The sequence below is a fragment of the Podarcis raffonei genome, chromosome 5, assembly GCF_027172205.1.
Source record: "Podarcis raffonei isolate rPodRaf1 chromosome 5, rPodRaf1.pri, whole genome shotgun sequence".
In the NCBI taxonomy this organism is placed as follows: domain Eukaryota; kingdom Metazoa; phylum Chordata; class Lepidosauria; order Squamata; family Lacertidae; genus Podarcis; species Podarcis raffonei.
Window position 1 is genome coordinate 60,812,333 of NC_070606.1, and position 14,918 is coordinate 60,827,250.

The following is a 14,918-nucleotide window of genomic DNA, read 5'->3' on the forward strand; positions in this document are numbered from 1 at the left end:
TCAAGTGGGAATTCTGAACACTCAAGGGAGAATCAAGAGCTTCTCAGACTTGGTGTAGAAGCACGTTTTAAAGCAATCCCATGATTATATTCAAATAACCATGTGGGATTTGTGTGTGCTTTCCTCACTGAATGTCCCTGTGCATATAGTGCTTACTGATGAGGGGTCTATCGTGTTACCAAAGGCCAATGCAATATTTTGAAGTTATTTAGATCTTCAGACAGAATTCCAATTCTAACGCCCACATACCTGCAACAGTAAAGTTGTTAACAGTGCTTACCACAAATAAGGTATGAAAATATGCAGATAATGCTTCATATAAAATAGGGATGAATACTTCGAAAGGCACCACTATACACTCAAAATCCAAGGTGTTCTGTTTTACAGATAACATAGAAGTGAACACGATCTAATTAGTAATATAAATTGATACAGTTTTCAAACCAGAACATGTTACGACAGAGCAATCCTAATTGTGGCCAGGGTACAGCAGGGTGGAACAGAGCAGAAGAGTCACTGTGACATCTGCACTTGGGCTGACAAGGGGGGAAAAGCAAGAATAGTAGTTTCCAACATTCTTGCTCCACTAGCTCCATGTTCATGTAGCTGAGAAGCCCAAATCAGGCTCCTTGCCAGGGCCCTGCCCATTTTGGGTTCTTATGGCAGTCACTGCCTGTGTTCGTGTTGCTCTGTTGAACTTTCAGTGGGCACAATGGGGGACATTGTTGCAGCCCAGCCCAGCCCAGTGCCAGCTGATCCCAATAGAGGGAGCCCATCTTTTACCCCACCAGCAGTACAGATCAAGGGTTAGGATTGCTCTGGGAAAAATTACTGAATTGTGGTTACTGAAAACATTTAACAATTACATTCGGAATCACTTTCAAAATTTTAAAAGCAAAAAGTACAATCTTGTATCTTTCCAGATGATACTTTGGAAAAGGCAGCTTTCAAATCCTGATTGTAATATGCCACTTATTTGTATTTACAGACTCTCCTCTTTTTTAGAGTTTAAAGTGCTTTTCATTGTATCTGTGAATAGTCACACAGCCATGGTATGAGACTGGCCTGGGCATTGCTGCTACTCCTGTGATGATGCTGGTGGCAGGATCATAACAAAGAATGGTATCTGTAGCTTCTCCATTTTCTCGCCTCCCACCAAGGATGTAGATTTTGCCATTACACACAGACATGCCACAGTTTTCCTGTTCATCAAATATATGAAGAAAATAATTAAAACATTCATAGCTGTGATTATTAGTATGTTATGCTCATCCTGATGCACCCTAAAATACAGTAGATGTGCTAGGCTACAATAAACTATTTCCTCAGTTTGGGCTTGGATTTGGGCAGCACAATAATTTTGTAGCATTTTGTTAATCTTGGCCCAATATTTGAACATCTGTGGTGGATTCTATCCTTGGCCAACTGTGCTGGGAAAAGGCTAGATAAGTATCAAGTAAGTGATAAGTTTAAGAAAATGGATGCACAGTACTATATAAGAAAAGAGGAATGATGGAATGATGGGAAGAGGAAAACAAAATTAAGATAGACAACTGGCAGCAAATGAGGAAATATGCTGAAACATTTGAAAAGGTATACAGACAGAAGAGCTGTGAGTTGTCTTAAGTACTAGGTAGAAGAACACTTTGGAAAGAATGGAAAACTACAAAACAACAGACAATGATATTAGATACTACACAAAACAGATGAGAGGAAAATCAGGAGTAAAAATATAGGATAAGCAGAGGAAGGTACCTCCCAGAGTAAGCTTATTTATGGGTTTTATAAATGTGGTGGCAAAAGTATTGTAGCAAAATGATAAACCGTTTTCTAGCAGTAGGGTTTGTGTGATTCTACTAAGTGTTAGGCATTCTGTTGTAGGCCAGAGCTTTCCAAACTGTTGCAACATTAGTGTGTTGGCTGCAGTGTGCGTGTTTGTGTGGGGCAAGTGCTCCCCGTGCTGCTCCTAGGACCAGAAAGGAGTTAGTTTAACCTCTGGTTAGCTAGTAAAACTGAATTACTGTGTCACGATATGATGCATGTCTAAAAAGTGTTTCACCAACATGAAAAGTTTGGAAAGCTCTACTGTATGCAATGAGGCATTCATCAGATTCAGACCAAGAAACATTAGCATCAGCCTGTTTGATTGCTTCTTAGGGTATAGGAGTCCAAGGTGAATTTTTGACTGACAAGTATAAAGTAGCACCTAAAATAGCATGTGCATTGTTGTCTAAAGTGAAATCATGGTATTGTGTAAAGGAGTATCCTGACCCATAGATGTACTGGTGTGGTCTGTCAGTGAATTCCACCCATTATTCAGTTCTAAAATTCTGTACGTTACATGTTCATTTCTCACTAGTTCAATATGGCTTAAACTAGGTCACTTCCAGAAGACCTGTTTATTCAGCTTTCATCTTTATATGTTTCCCCATCACTTTCCTTATTGCACTTTCACTTTGGGGGGAGAGTGGTGGGGGGAAGGTTTGTTGCAAAAAACCACCTAATTGTGCAACCTGGTATAGGAGCGAATCCACTCCAAAATAGCAACAGTATGAAAGCGTCCCCAGTTTAATTTCATTTGGGGATTGCTTGAACTGTTTTCAAACATGGTATTGTTAGATGCTTTGAAGAAGCCTTTTCACGAGGCTGTGGACCAGGGGAGAAAGTTAGCTTTTGTCAGCCTCATTAGATGTGCTTTTATCTGGATCTAACACAATGTGTTTAGAATTTTGATAAATACAATGTACAAAGGAGCAACTTTGCTAGATCTTTGTTGTTACCTGTCGACTGAATGTATTCTGCACGTGCATCCAATAATCTTCAACTGGATCATAACAATAAATTGCCTTTGTGAGCCCTCCCGCAACATAGATGAGATTGTTTAGTGATACAGCTGTTATACATCTCTTTGCAATGGGGATTGTTGCACGGAGTAGCCAAGAATTAGTATCAGGATCGTAAGACTGAACCTGAAAAGTAACAAACACATTTTACTTTCAAAGCTCGTCTACTCTAACTTGATATGGTTTCAGCTTCCCCAAGTTGTTAATACTGATTGAATGATATCTTTAAATGGCTGAGCAAGTCAACTGTGTAATTGCAAATTATCAAAGAACTTTTCATGCCAACCCAATTAGCAAGTGAGACTCTATAAGGACTTCATGTCATGGGACAAAACATTAGTAATGAAACTGTTTTATATAATAATTCCTTCCAATAGTAAAATTCTGTGGCTCCATGCCAATCACTTTGAAGACAAGCCAGGGCAACCCACAAACAAAAGTGAGGTTTCACCATTCCTGGGGGAATATGAAATATTAAAATTACCCCATCCCACCCCATTGCAAAGCGTCAAAAATTTCCCTAACACAATAAGAAAGGCAGAGGACTCAGCACTCATGCATACCTCATGCCATTTATTGACCATTTGTTTTTTGTCAGCCTATCCTGTGCCAGTTCAGATACTCTCCTCTAAGCTTGGATGAAAGGCAATGAAACCCCCTCCAGAGATGCCAAGCAAGGCAGGGCTCTAAAATAACTTTGGTGGTCCTGTGCCTATCGGTTTGGCAGTAAAATCAGGCCACCCACAAACAATGTAGCAATTTCTGCAAACCTAGGAGACTTGTTAGGTATTATTAATTAACACATTACAAAAAAGAGACGATAACCTCCACGCCAAACAGCCTGATAAGGACTGCATACTATGAACTGCCTTGTCTCCAGGAACAATGGAAATACTGGCAGTGGGTGGTGGTTCAAACTCCTAGCTTACATAAGCCTGGACGTAGGGATTAGGGTTGTTGGAATACATATTATAAAGCAGTTTTAGGAGATGGGGAATGAAAAAACACATTCCTTCCCACTACAAAGCAATAAAATGCTCAGGAAAGGGAAGCCCACACTGCAAACTGAATGCCTTAGCTCTATATAGCACAGCATGGAAAGGTTTTAGGAGGGTGGATAAATATTAACCCCCTGCCCCCTATCTATTTTCCTTTTATGCCTCCTGAATGCTCCCCACCCAAAACACAGAACAGAACTATGAGGCTCCTGTTTCAGGTTTGCTGGAACCTAGAACAGGAGTTGGGATTATCTTGCAACATGTTATTGTAGGTTCTCGCTGGTTTTCGATTACTAGTAATTTTTATATATTATTCATTTTGAATGTTACTAAAATAGAGAAAAGAAAGTGAATACAATTACCCAACCTTATCAGAGCATGTGTTGTCATCAGGACCTCCGCCTATCACAAACAGTTTGCCCACGCAGCTGGTAACTGCTGGAGAACTCACTGCTTCTTTAAGAGATGCTACCTCTGTCCATCGATTGGAAAATGAGTCATAACATTCTACGCTGCTCAGTCGGCTTTGTCCGTCGTATCCTCCAACCACATATACCTTTAAAAGTAAAGATAGAATGTTGCCAGAATATGCTTACTGCCTGGCTACTTTAGCAAACCTAAGTGTGGCATTACACAAAGCCTCAATGTTTTCATTTGTGACCTGCTGAGTTGTGAAAATGTATTTATGTATTTTAGGACTGACCCCTCTCCCCCCCGCAGTTTAAGAAAAGGGAGCTAATGCAGTTACAAATCACATGCACCAAAAAGCATGGATATTGGAAATTAAGGCTCCTTCCTTAATTTCCACACTATGTGCACTGTAAAGATAATATACAGTCTCACATACTGTGCATGCTTACAACTGAGGCTTCCTAAACAAACTATTTTCTTTGGCCATTTTCTTTAATTATGTTTTTTTACTGGCAAAATGTGTAGTTCTATATAGTACAGACTAAAAATCAGAACTGAGGTGACATCCATTTCAATTGTAAAAGTGGTGCAATTAATTGAGAGAATACAGTCTGATTTCTAGATATTTGTTGTGCATTTCAACCATGTTATTAGATAATAACAAATATCTCTTACTTTACCAAGAAGAACAGCCATCTTATGACGCCATCTCCCTTTATTTAGAGAGGCAACTCTGATCCAAATGTTAAGCTGAGAATTATAAATCCACACATCACGGCTGTTGATTCTTCCACCTCATTTGAAAGAAAAGACAAGACAGGAATTTGGCTGTTATTAAACAAAGGGTTTGTTCCATTGTGCCCAGTTGTGGACAAAAAAAAAAGCAAAAAAAAAAAAAAAGCCATATCATGATAAAAGTACATTTCTGAAAATAAAGTTCACAACAATCCAATGTATGAAAACACTTCCTAGAATTCTTTTCCACTGGGCAATTAAAGCAATACCTCTTTTCACCAATGTAGTTTTTTCTGGAGTAGTTTACACTTCGGATACTATGTCTGTTTACCAAGCTGGGGAAAACTTGTGCTCAGTGGTAAAGTGCATTTCACATATAACTTAGCTGTGGTAATGTAAGTCGCATCTTCAAATGCTATCCAAAAGTGGGTGCCTAAGTAATTTGTGCATTCACTTTTCAGTGCTTCTGACAATCTACAAAAGTAGCACTAAGTCCACTTCTCCATTTCCCACAAGACTTCCATAAACTGATGATAATAGTATTCTCGCCACAGTGCTTTTGTGTGTAATATAAATTGTTTACCTGAAACGAGGATATCATTCCTCAAAGCACAAACTGCATACTCAGACTTTGTAAATTCTGGTAATTTAGCCAGTGATTTCCACTCTCCTGTCATGGGGTCGTAACATTCTGTATAGGGCAAATTAAATCCCCCAACTCTTTCGCAGCCTCCAACAACAACTATCACTTCAGAATAGCCAGTTGACCTAGAAACAGAAAAACCAAAGTAGTTTATTGAAAAACCTAATAAATAAACCAGAATCTGAAAGTTACAATATCTGGAAGTTAACCGGGGGTGGGGTTTGAAGAAAACACAAAAAACAAAAGTCAGTTTATCTGTCCTTAATTTATTGAAAGTAGTAAATACTTTTTTTGTATTCTTAGAACATTTTTTTAAAAATTTCCTAAATAAATAAATAAATCCACAAGTTTACTAAAACAAAGTCTTGTGGCACCTTAAAGAGTAACAAATCCACTAGGTACTAGCTTTAATGGACCAGAGTTCACATGAAGCAGGAAAAGTTATCCCTAGTCTATAGGCACGTACGATAGAAATTCAGACATGTTTAAAAAGCTGCAATTCAAAGCCAATTATTTGGAGAGAAGCCCCACTGGACTTAATTCTGAGTAGGCATAAGAAGCTGCCTTGCACTGACTCAGACCAGTCTATCTAATTTAGTACAGTGGAACTTTGGTTCTCATATGGCTTAGTTGATGAACAAATTGGCTCCCAAATGCCGAAAACCCGGAAGTAAGTGTTCCTGTGTTCAAACGTTTTTTGGAAACTGAACGTCTGACATGACTTCCACTTGAGTGCAGGAAGTTCCTGCAGCCAAACGGAAACTGCACCTTGGTTTTCAGGAGTTGAATGGACTTCCGGAACTGATTAAGTTCGAGAACCAAGGTTCCACTACTATCTGCACTGAATGGCAGCAGCATTCCAGGGTTTCAGGCAGGGGTCTCTTCCAGCCCTACCTGGCGACTGGACCCAGGACCTTCTAAATACAAAGCAGATGTTCTACCATTGAGCCCTCCCCCAAATCCCAACATGGTTTTTTCAGTAAAAAACAACAACTAGCCTTCAGAAATGTTCAAGACATAACAACTGAAGTAACTGAAATATAAAGCACTAAAATGTGTTTAACATTTTGTGTGTGGTAGTGATGTACTCCCTCCCGCACATTCTGTCTCATATTGTTCCTTAATTTTTCAGCACAAAGAAGCCTAATGATAAAAAGCAAATCACATCTTTATTGAGGTGATACAAAATACACTATGTTAACTGGTCAATTGGTTAAATCTTTTTTAATAGACTGAATGTTTCAAACAAAAGCTATCACTATAATGAATAATTTATTCAGGAATGTAACAACAACAAAAATCAACCCAGCCCTCTCACCTCCGTGGCCGAGTTCTTGGGGACATCATTTCGTTTCCAAGTACGTGGTACCGTCTTGCTTCATGCAGCAGCTGATAGCAGTCAGGAGAGTTTTGGATCAACTGGTCCACTTCCACTGTCTGAACGAAGTAGTTGGGGTGTAACAAGGGCAATCTCACATGTGTGAGAATTTCCTGTAGCACTGAGCGTCTGATTTCAACAGCCCGATAAACCCAGCGCATAACGGCTTCAAAAACCATTTCTTCTTTACCAATTACCAGTTCATCGCTGCAAATATAATCAATGAGTTCATCTTTTCCAAGTTCAAGAAATTCTTCATGCTGGGCCACATCCTCAAAATTTTGCAGTGCAAAATTTCTGCATTTGGTAAATAGTGTTTTCAGTGAATGTGTATCGGCAAAACGCTGGATTCCTAGGCAGTTGCAAGGATCCAGTTGCTCTTCCAGGAACTTAGCGCAAGCATCACGCAGAACACTTATCTGGAAGAGACTTGATGTTTCAAAGAGGTACTGTACATTATCTGTTGTGATTTTAACCTTGCCTGTATACACATATTGTAAAAAACAATCCATAGCTTCCGCAAAAATTCCATTGATTTCTACCAACATCTCCCTGCTTTCTCGGTGATCGTTGCAAAACATAGCTCGGAAGTAGCTGCTGCATGCTGAAAGAACAGCTCGATGACAAGGAAATTCCCTGCCTTCAACACAGATTATTACATCTGTGAACAAGCGGCTGTCGCGAAATTCATTGAAGATTTGCAGTATGCTTTCTGCATGGGATGAGCCAGAAGAGAAGTCAAAGAACTCGTGGCCTGATAAAGACTTTGGGTCCATTTCAAAAACTTTACGCTTCGTGACCGGGGATTCCTGAGCTCGGCTCTCCCCTCTGTTCAATCTGCGTCCCAACATTATTAGTACCATTGTTATATCAACTCTTTATAATATCATGGAGAAAATACTGATGAGTGTCGTCTTTTGGGTGCTAAAGATAAAAAATAATTTCAAAGTATTAGTTCAAATTGCAAATGCCATCAATTACATTATGACAGTAACCAGGTTTGGTTCTCTAAACATCCGGCTCCAAAATGTCATGCATACAACGTCACCGAGTCACACACTGCATAGACATTTGAATGCGCTTATGAGTGAAGTGCCACCCATATACCAGCTATGCTCATGTTCCATACTGAACTTTTCAGTTCTATACCATGAAGGACCTTGAAGGAGAAAGAGGCTAAAGCTTCACCAACCACTACGCTTGCTGACTGCAACCTCAATCCCACAACCATCAAAGCATAAAGTCAAGAGGAAGAGCACTCATAACCCACCAAGGGAGGTTAGGAATCATTTTGAAGAGCATCTGCACATTTTGTTTCAAAGCTTTCTTTCTAGGAGGGTCAGAGACTGTTTTTAAAATGTAAGCTTAGAATCTGGGGCCCCTATTGGCTGAATAATCAATATCCTGGGAGAACATAATGCAATAAAGATGCTTGGGGCCCCAGAGAAAACCCCAGCACACCTGAAAAACCCGTTAAGCTGCTTGACTGGCCAAGTTACTTGAATACCTCACCTGGGGCTTTGGATAACCTCCTACATCATACCATGGGTCCAGTCTCTTCCCCTTCATCCACCAGGAACTAATATGAACACAGACCCAGTGTAAGATACAGAATCAGTGGAGGAGTGCTTGCTTGGCTGCAAGTAGACTTGACCATAACTCTAGTTGGGAACATGGATCTAGTTGGGAGGATGAGGCAACAGGTATATCTTGCAGTTCAGCTAGTGTACGGCAAAGGGAGGATTTGGCTGTATTTGTATAAACCCTTTCGGTCCCTGAAAACATCTCCATCTCTCTTGGGCAGCCTTATTTTTAGCTCCTACCTTCCTTCTTAGCTTTTGTCTACAGTCAAAACTTTGCTTAAAAAAGAAAGGATGGTATTCAACTAACTGGTTCTATCAGTGCAACAATTTACACTTGTACAACCGAATCCCTCCCTGAATATATTAGTTATGCATGCATGCATTATATCACACAAATCAACAGACTGAATTTACCAGGTGTGTTTCCAATCTCTAGAGGCATATGACTCCTGCAGAGAGAACCAACTCACTTCGGTCTTGTCCACTTTAGATAAATATACATGTTCCTAGCATTCAAGCTGTCTCTTTAATTTAAATAGCACTTACAGATTCATTGCTTTTGCTCAATCACACCCATATCTAATAATTAGACATAAAAAGTCATCTTAAAACCATTTGATTGTTATTCTAGACATTAAATGTTTAATATGTGATTCAGAGACTCAATAGTTAAGCCATTATAGCAATAAATATATTTGTACAGCATTTTAGAACAAAGTGCCTCACATCTACTATATCAATAATCTTTACAACAACCTGGAGGAAGTGTATAGATGGTTTTGGGTGGGGTCATACTCCCCCTGAAGCAGTAGGTTCACAGTTTGGAGTATTCTTAGATATACAGGTAGCTGTAGCATCTAGGAGTGTATTTTTATTTAGTTCTTCAGTCGTACTTTCTTCTGGATAAGCGGAGTCTGGCCCTAGCTAAGTTTGTTTCCGAGCTAGTTAGTTCCAAGCTGGATTTCTGTAATGCATTTTCTTTGGAAATAACTTTGAAGACAGTTTGGAAACTCCAATTGGGGCAAAATGTGGTTGCCAGATTCCCCTGGAGTCAGTAGACTGGAGTATATACAGTACACCTACCAGTTTTGCTGGTTGCCAGTTTATCTCCAGCCTCAATTTAAGGTACTTGTTTTTCTCATTAAATCCCAAGTGTCTGGGGCCTAGGGTATTTTTGGGAATCATCTTCTCCCATGTGAACCTCTCCAGGAACTTTATTCTGTCTCTGTGACTGTTCCTTCTGTCCTCCCATCAACAGACATGCAGCAGGTGGCGATGAGAAATATGGCCTCTTTTGCTAAGGCACCCAAATTTAGGATGACCTCCCAAGAGAGGCACATGTACATGTACATGTCCTCTTCATCTATTTTTTGGCAGACTTTGAAAACCATATAGTTCCAGACCGCCTTAGTATAGGGCCACCTTTAAATGTACTTTTATTCTACTCCTGCTTTTAAATATTCCTGGCTGTTTTACAGTATTTTAGGTTATTAATAAGTTGGGTTTTTTTTACCGTGACTGTATCTGCCTTTTGTATACTGCACTTTGATACTGGTGTTCCTGCTGGGGACCACTTTGCATATAGGTGCCAACACTGGAGGCTGTCTGATTGGCAGTGACTCATGATGGGGGTCAATTCAGAAGTGGTTCCTTGTTTGTGGAATGCCCCCTCTGGGTAGGTATGTCTCCCTTCCTCATTACTGACTTTTAGGAGGAAGTTAAAAATATTCCTGTTTACCCAGTCATTTAATGGCTGAAAGCACTGTTCCCAACAACCCTGAGATCACTGTAGAATGATCTGACGTGTTTTTAAGGTATTTTTTAAAGTTGTTTTGTTGTGATGTATTTGCTGCCGTGGAGAAAGGGTGAGATAGAGAGTAAATAATAAAATTAGATCAGTAATATAGGTAAGTATGATTATTCTCATATTACAGATGGAGGGCTCTGGAGAGAGCATTCAGGTCTTCCTTGCTGGTTTCCCATAAGCATCTGGCAGACCACTGTGAGAGCAGAAAAGTGAACTAGATGGCCTGACCTAGCAGGGCTGTTCTTATGCCTTTTAGAGAAAAGAATGGTTCACCTAAGGCCATCAAAATGATTCCATGGCTAAAGTAAGGTTTTAGGTCATGGTTCGCAGTTCAGTCTTTTTACTATCTCCTTAGCTCTTTGTAAATACAGTGTAAATACAGCTTGACCTTTCCTGACAACAGTTCTGAGTAGGTGAGGCTGCATTGTAACTTATACAGAGTTATAAAAAATTTCTTATAATTAACCTGAGATCAGGTAAAATAGCAGAAACAGGACACCGATATTGACTTCCTTAAGACCCAAAGTCTTAAAAAGTGAAGTCAAATGGGCCTTAGAAAGCACTGCAAATAACAAGGCCAGTGGAAGTGATGGTATTCCAGCTGAACTATTTAAAATTTTAAAAGATGATGCTGTTAAGGTGCTACACTCAATATGCCAGCAAATTTGGAAAACTCAGCAGTGGCCAGAAGATTGGAGAAGATCAGTCTACATCCCAATCCCAAAGAAGGGCAGTGCCAAAGAATGTTCCAACTACCGCACAATTGCACTCATTTCACACGCTAGCAAGGTTATGCTTAAAATTCTACAAGGAAGGCTCAAGCAGTATGTGGATCGAGAACTCCCAGAAGTGCAAGCTGGATTTAGAAGAGGCAGAGGAACCAGAGACCAAATTGCAAACATGCGCTGGATTATGGAGAAAGCTAGAGAGTTCCAGAAAGACATCTACTTCTGCTTCATTGACTATGCAAAAGCCTTTGACTGTGTCGACCACAGCAAACTACAGCAAGTTCTTAAAGAAATGGGAGTGCCTGATCACCTCATCTGTCTCCTGAGAAATCTCTATGTGGGACAAGAAGCTACAGTCAGAACTGGATATGGAACAACTGATTGGTTCAAAATTGGGAAAGGCGTACGACAAGGCTGTATTTCATCTCCCTGCTTATTTAATTTATATGCATCATGCGAAAGGCTGGGCTGGATGAATCCCAAACTGGAATTAAGATTGCCGGAAGAAATATCAACAACCTCAGATATGCAGATGACACAACCTTGATGGCAGAAAGTGAGGAGGAATTAAAGAACCTTTTAATGAGGGTGAAAGAGGAGAGCGCAAAATATGGTCTGAAGCTCAACATCAAAAAAAAAGAAGATCATGGCCACTGGTCCCATCACCTCCTGGCAAATAGAAGGGGAAGAAATGGAGGCAGTGAGAGATTTTACTTTCTTGGGCTCCATGATCACTGCAGATGGTGACAGCAGCCACGAAATTAAAAGACGCCTGCTTCTTGGGAGAAGGGCAATGACAGGCCTAGATAGCATCTTGAGAAGTAGAGACGTCACCTTGACAACAAAGGTCCGTATAGTTAAAGCCATGGTTTTCCCAGTAGTGATGTATGGAAGTGAGAGCTGGACCATAAAGAAGGCTGATCGCCGAAGAATTGATGCTTTTGAATTATGGTGCTGGAGAAGACTCTTGAGAGTCCCATGGACTGCAAGAAGATCAAACGCATCCATTCTTAAGGAAATCAGCCCTGAGTGCTCACTGGAAGGACAGATCGTGAAGCTGAGGCTCCAGTACTTTGGCCACCTCATGAGAAGAGAAGACTCCCTGGAGAAGACACTGATGTTGGGAAAGATGGAGGGCACAAGGAGAAGGGGGTGACAGAGGACGAGATGGTTGGATAGTGTTTTCGAGGTTACCAGCATGAGTTTGACCAAACTGCGGGAGGTAGTGGAGGACAGAGGTGCCTGGCGTGCTCTGGTCCATGGGGTCACGAAGAGTCGGACACGACTAAACAACAACAAAAAAAGACCCAATATGTAGACCTAACTGTATTTCCTTGTGTTCACCTAATGTTACCTATGTATCTCCCTCACTTCACCATATTCCACTCCCTATGTGCCCCACCACCCCAGGGCTGAAATCTGAGAATGTAAATACTACCAGGAAATCTTAACGTTCCATAAAATGCTCTCTTTGGACAGATACGATCAACTAATAATTCTGCTTAACTCACCAGTGAAATGCAAGTCAATGTCAACATTATGATGCTACTCATTAACCAGTTGCAAATGTTCACCTCGTTTCCATTCCAGATAATTCCCTTAAAACATTTTTTTTTAAATAAGACAGCAGAGCCAAAGTACCTGACAAATGGTGCCTGACAACATTTTCCTCTTTCCTTTCCAGATCATCTCGAAATTACACAAGTCTCCTCCCACCCTTTACAAGGAGGGGCGGGCGGGCTGTGTTTTGTTTGCTCTGTAAAAAGAAATGTCACTATGGCTAATACTCGTCATTCTTCTGGGATTTCGTTATTTCCCATTCTACTGAGGAGAGGTATGCTTTGCTGCGAGACCCGCTTTGGGAATCCTGCATCAACGGGCCCTATGAAGAACATGTAAACAGCCCAGAACTGAGCGGGAGGAAAGCTGTTCATTTGACTTAAGTCACATTCGAAGTGTGTTATGTGAGAAATAAAACTCTTTGGGTAAAAGCAGGCGCGTGACTGAAAGGCAGGCGTCACTTCAAAGCACTTGAGGCAAAATAACGGCCTTCTCGCGTCAACCTGAAGTGAGCGTCCGGTTCGAGCCGTTATACAAGCGGCCTCGGCTCGAACCCGAGCAACGCCTCGGCCCCGCGCGCGCACACGAGCACATCCTCCAGTTCACCTTCACCCTGAACAGCCCTGGAGGCAAGTCCCGCCCCCCGCCTTTTATGTCCAATTAGAGAGCGCGACTCCCTCAGCGCTGCCCCCGCCTTTCTCTCCTCCAGCTGTCCCGAAGAAGGGAGCGGAGAACCAACCATAACGCGCTAGGGGATGGTCACCCGGTCCCTATTATATTTTGGGCCTCAGGCGACTCCGCCTCCCGACGCTTCTTCGCGGTTCGGGTCCTAAGCCAAAGCGTCGGAGCGGCATTTCCACTTCCTCACAAAGGCCTGCGTGTTCCAACAGCTCCTTGCGAGGCCTCCCTCCCCCCTCCTGAAAAAGTGGTCTGGTCCAGAGGAACTGGCAGCCAACGCAGCCTCTTCGCCAAGTACCTCAAGGGCGGGGGGAGCTCCAGCTACTAGGATTCACCCCAATGGGAATATGATGCGCCAGCGAAGACGGAGTGCACGAAGGAGCTTATTCCCATAAGCATAAAACAGCCACCAAATTTAGACCAGGGTGACCGTCCATATCAAAACGCAGGAACATTGAAAAGATGGGGGGGGGGGGTGAGAGGAGGAGGAATGGAACACTTTCCAGATGCTCGCGAGATTGATCCAGATCTGTCAACATTCTCTGACCAATCCAGCTTTCTAGTGCCGGCCTGAAACACAAATGCCTGGCCAATCTGATGTCCAACTGGGTGGACTGTTAGAGGAGAGAGGGAAAAAATAGGGAGGGGAGGAAAAATTCTTTATCGAGTTCCACTCGAAATCCTTGGGTGCCGAAGCCCGAAACCTTCCTTAATATAACAAGAGGCCTCGCAACTTTACAATTCGAAATCAAGAACTTGCAGTATTGCTCCCCCTCGCCCAACGGCAGTGCAAATCCGGAATTTACGTGTCCTTAAGTACCGACCTAGGAAAGAGGCGAGCTCTTCCCCCCCCCTCCGCCAGGCGCCACGCACATTGTTTTCCACCTCCAGCTGAACTCTACTTCCTTTCTCTGCGCACGAACAAGGCGCTCGACAGTATTAACGGCGTTGTGCTTCGCTGCGTGTTCAATACTAGCCAGGAGGATAAAGACGGAAATTGCGCCAGGGCAAATTATCTCTGCCCTGCCTACATAACAACGGCTAGACATTGCAATATCAACGGCATTTTCTCCCCCTTGTAAATCTGACACAACTGATCCCAAAACAGAACACCATAGCAGAATCCAGACGCAATTTAATCTTCGCTGAAATTCATTTTATACGAAGTTTCCTAGAGAAGCCGGACTGGGGTGGGGTGAAAAGATAAATGTTAAGGGAGGACATATTTTCTGTTTGTAATTATTACTGTAATGGGAGTTACCACGAGCCCTGCATTCGAACTCATTACGATTGTAGGTATATTATTATGGTTGTGCACCTCTTGATGCTCCTTTTCGAATGGAAATAACTCCTGCGCCGGCCACCGGACCCCAATTATACTTTTGGCCTCCTGCAACTTAGCCGCTGAGTTTAGCCAAGCCATTTACCTGTCAATCACAGTTTTCTGCCGATCAGAAGGAGCCGCGCAACGGCTCCGGGTCTCCTCCGCTCTCGCGCTCTCTCTTTTTGTCTGCTTCAAGTTCGAGCTCAACTCAAAACAAAGGAGACCCCGAA

The 14,918-nt window shown here is 41.9% G+C and overlaps 1 protein-coding gene across 2 annotated transcripts; it reads right to left on the reverse strand.

The window, feature by feature from the left end:
- Nucleotides 1-874: 874 nt before the first annotated feature.
- KLHL24 (kelch like family member 24) lies at nt 875-14,910 on the reverse strand. Of its 2 annotated transcripts, none has more exons than XM_053389592.1 (7): nt 14,792-14,910; nt 6,949-7,932; nt 5,571-5,755; nt 4,928-5,046; nt 4,209-4,397; nt 2,781-2,969; nt 875-1,202 (listed from the first exon to the last, which is right to left on the reverse strand). In XM_053389592.1, the coding sequence occupies exons 2-7, from the start codon at nt 7,869-7,871 to the stop codon at nt 1,002-1,004; spliced, it is 1,806 nt and encodes a 601-aa protein (XP_053245567.1). In that variant the 5' UTR covers nt 7,872-7,932; nt 14,792-14,910; the 3' UTR covers nt 875-1,001. The 2 variants fall into 2 exon arrangements, with proteins under 2 accessions (XP_053245567.1, XP_053245568.1); XM_053389593.1 differs by lacking the exon at nt 14,792-14,910 and adding an exon at nt 12,768-12,841.
- Nucleotides 14,911-14,918: the final 8 nt, after the last annotated feature.

Excerpts from the sequence above, each read along its gene's own strand:
- KLHL24 (XM_053389592.1), bottom strand. The coding sequence starts at position 7,871 with ATGGTACTAATAATGTTGGGACGCAGATTGAACAGAGGGGAGAGCCGA. Across the intron at positions 5,756-6,948 it reads CCAAGAACTCGGCCACGGAG|GTCAACTGGCTATTCTGAAG; the intron begins GTGAGAGGGCTG and ends TTCTGTTTCTAG. Across the intron at positions 4,398-4,927 it reads TGGCTGTTCTTCTTGGTAAA|GTATATGTGGTTGGAGGATA; the intron begins GTAAGAGATATT and ends TTACTTTTAAAG.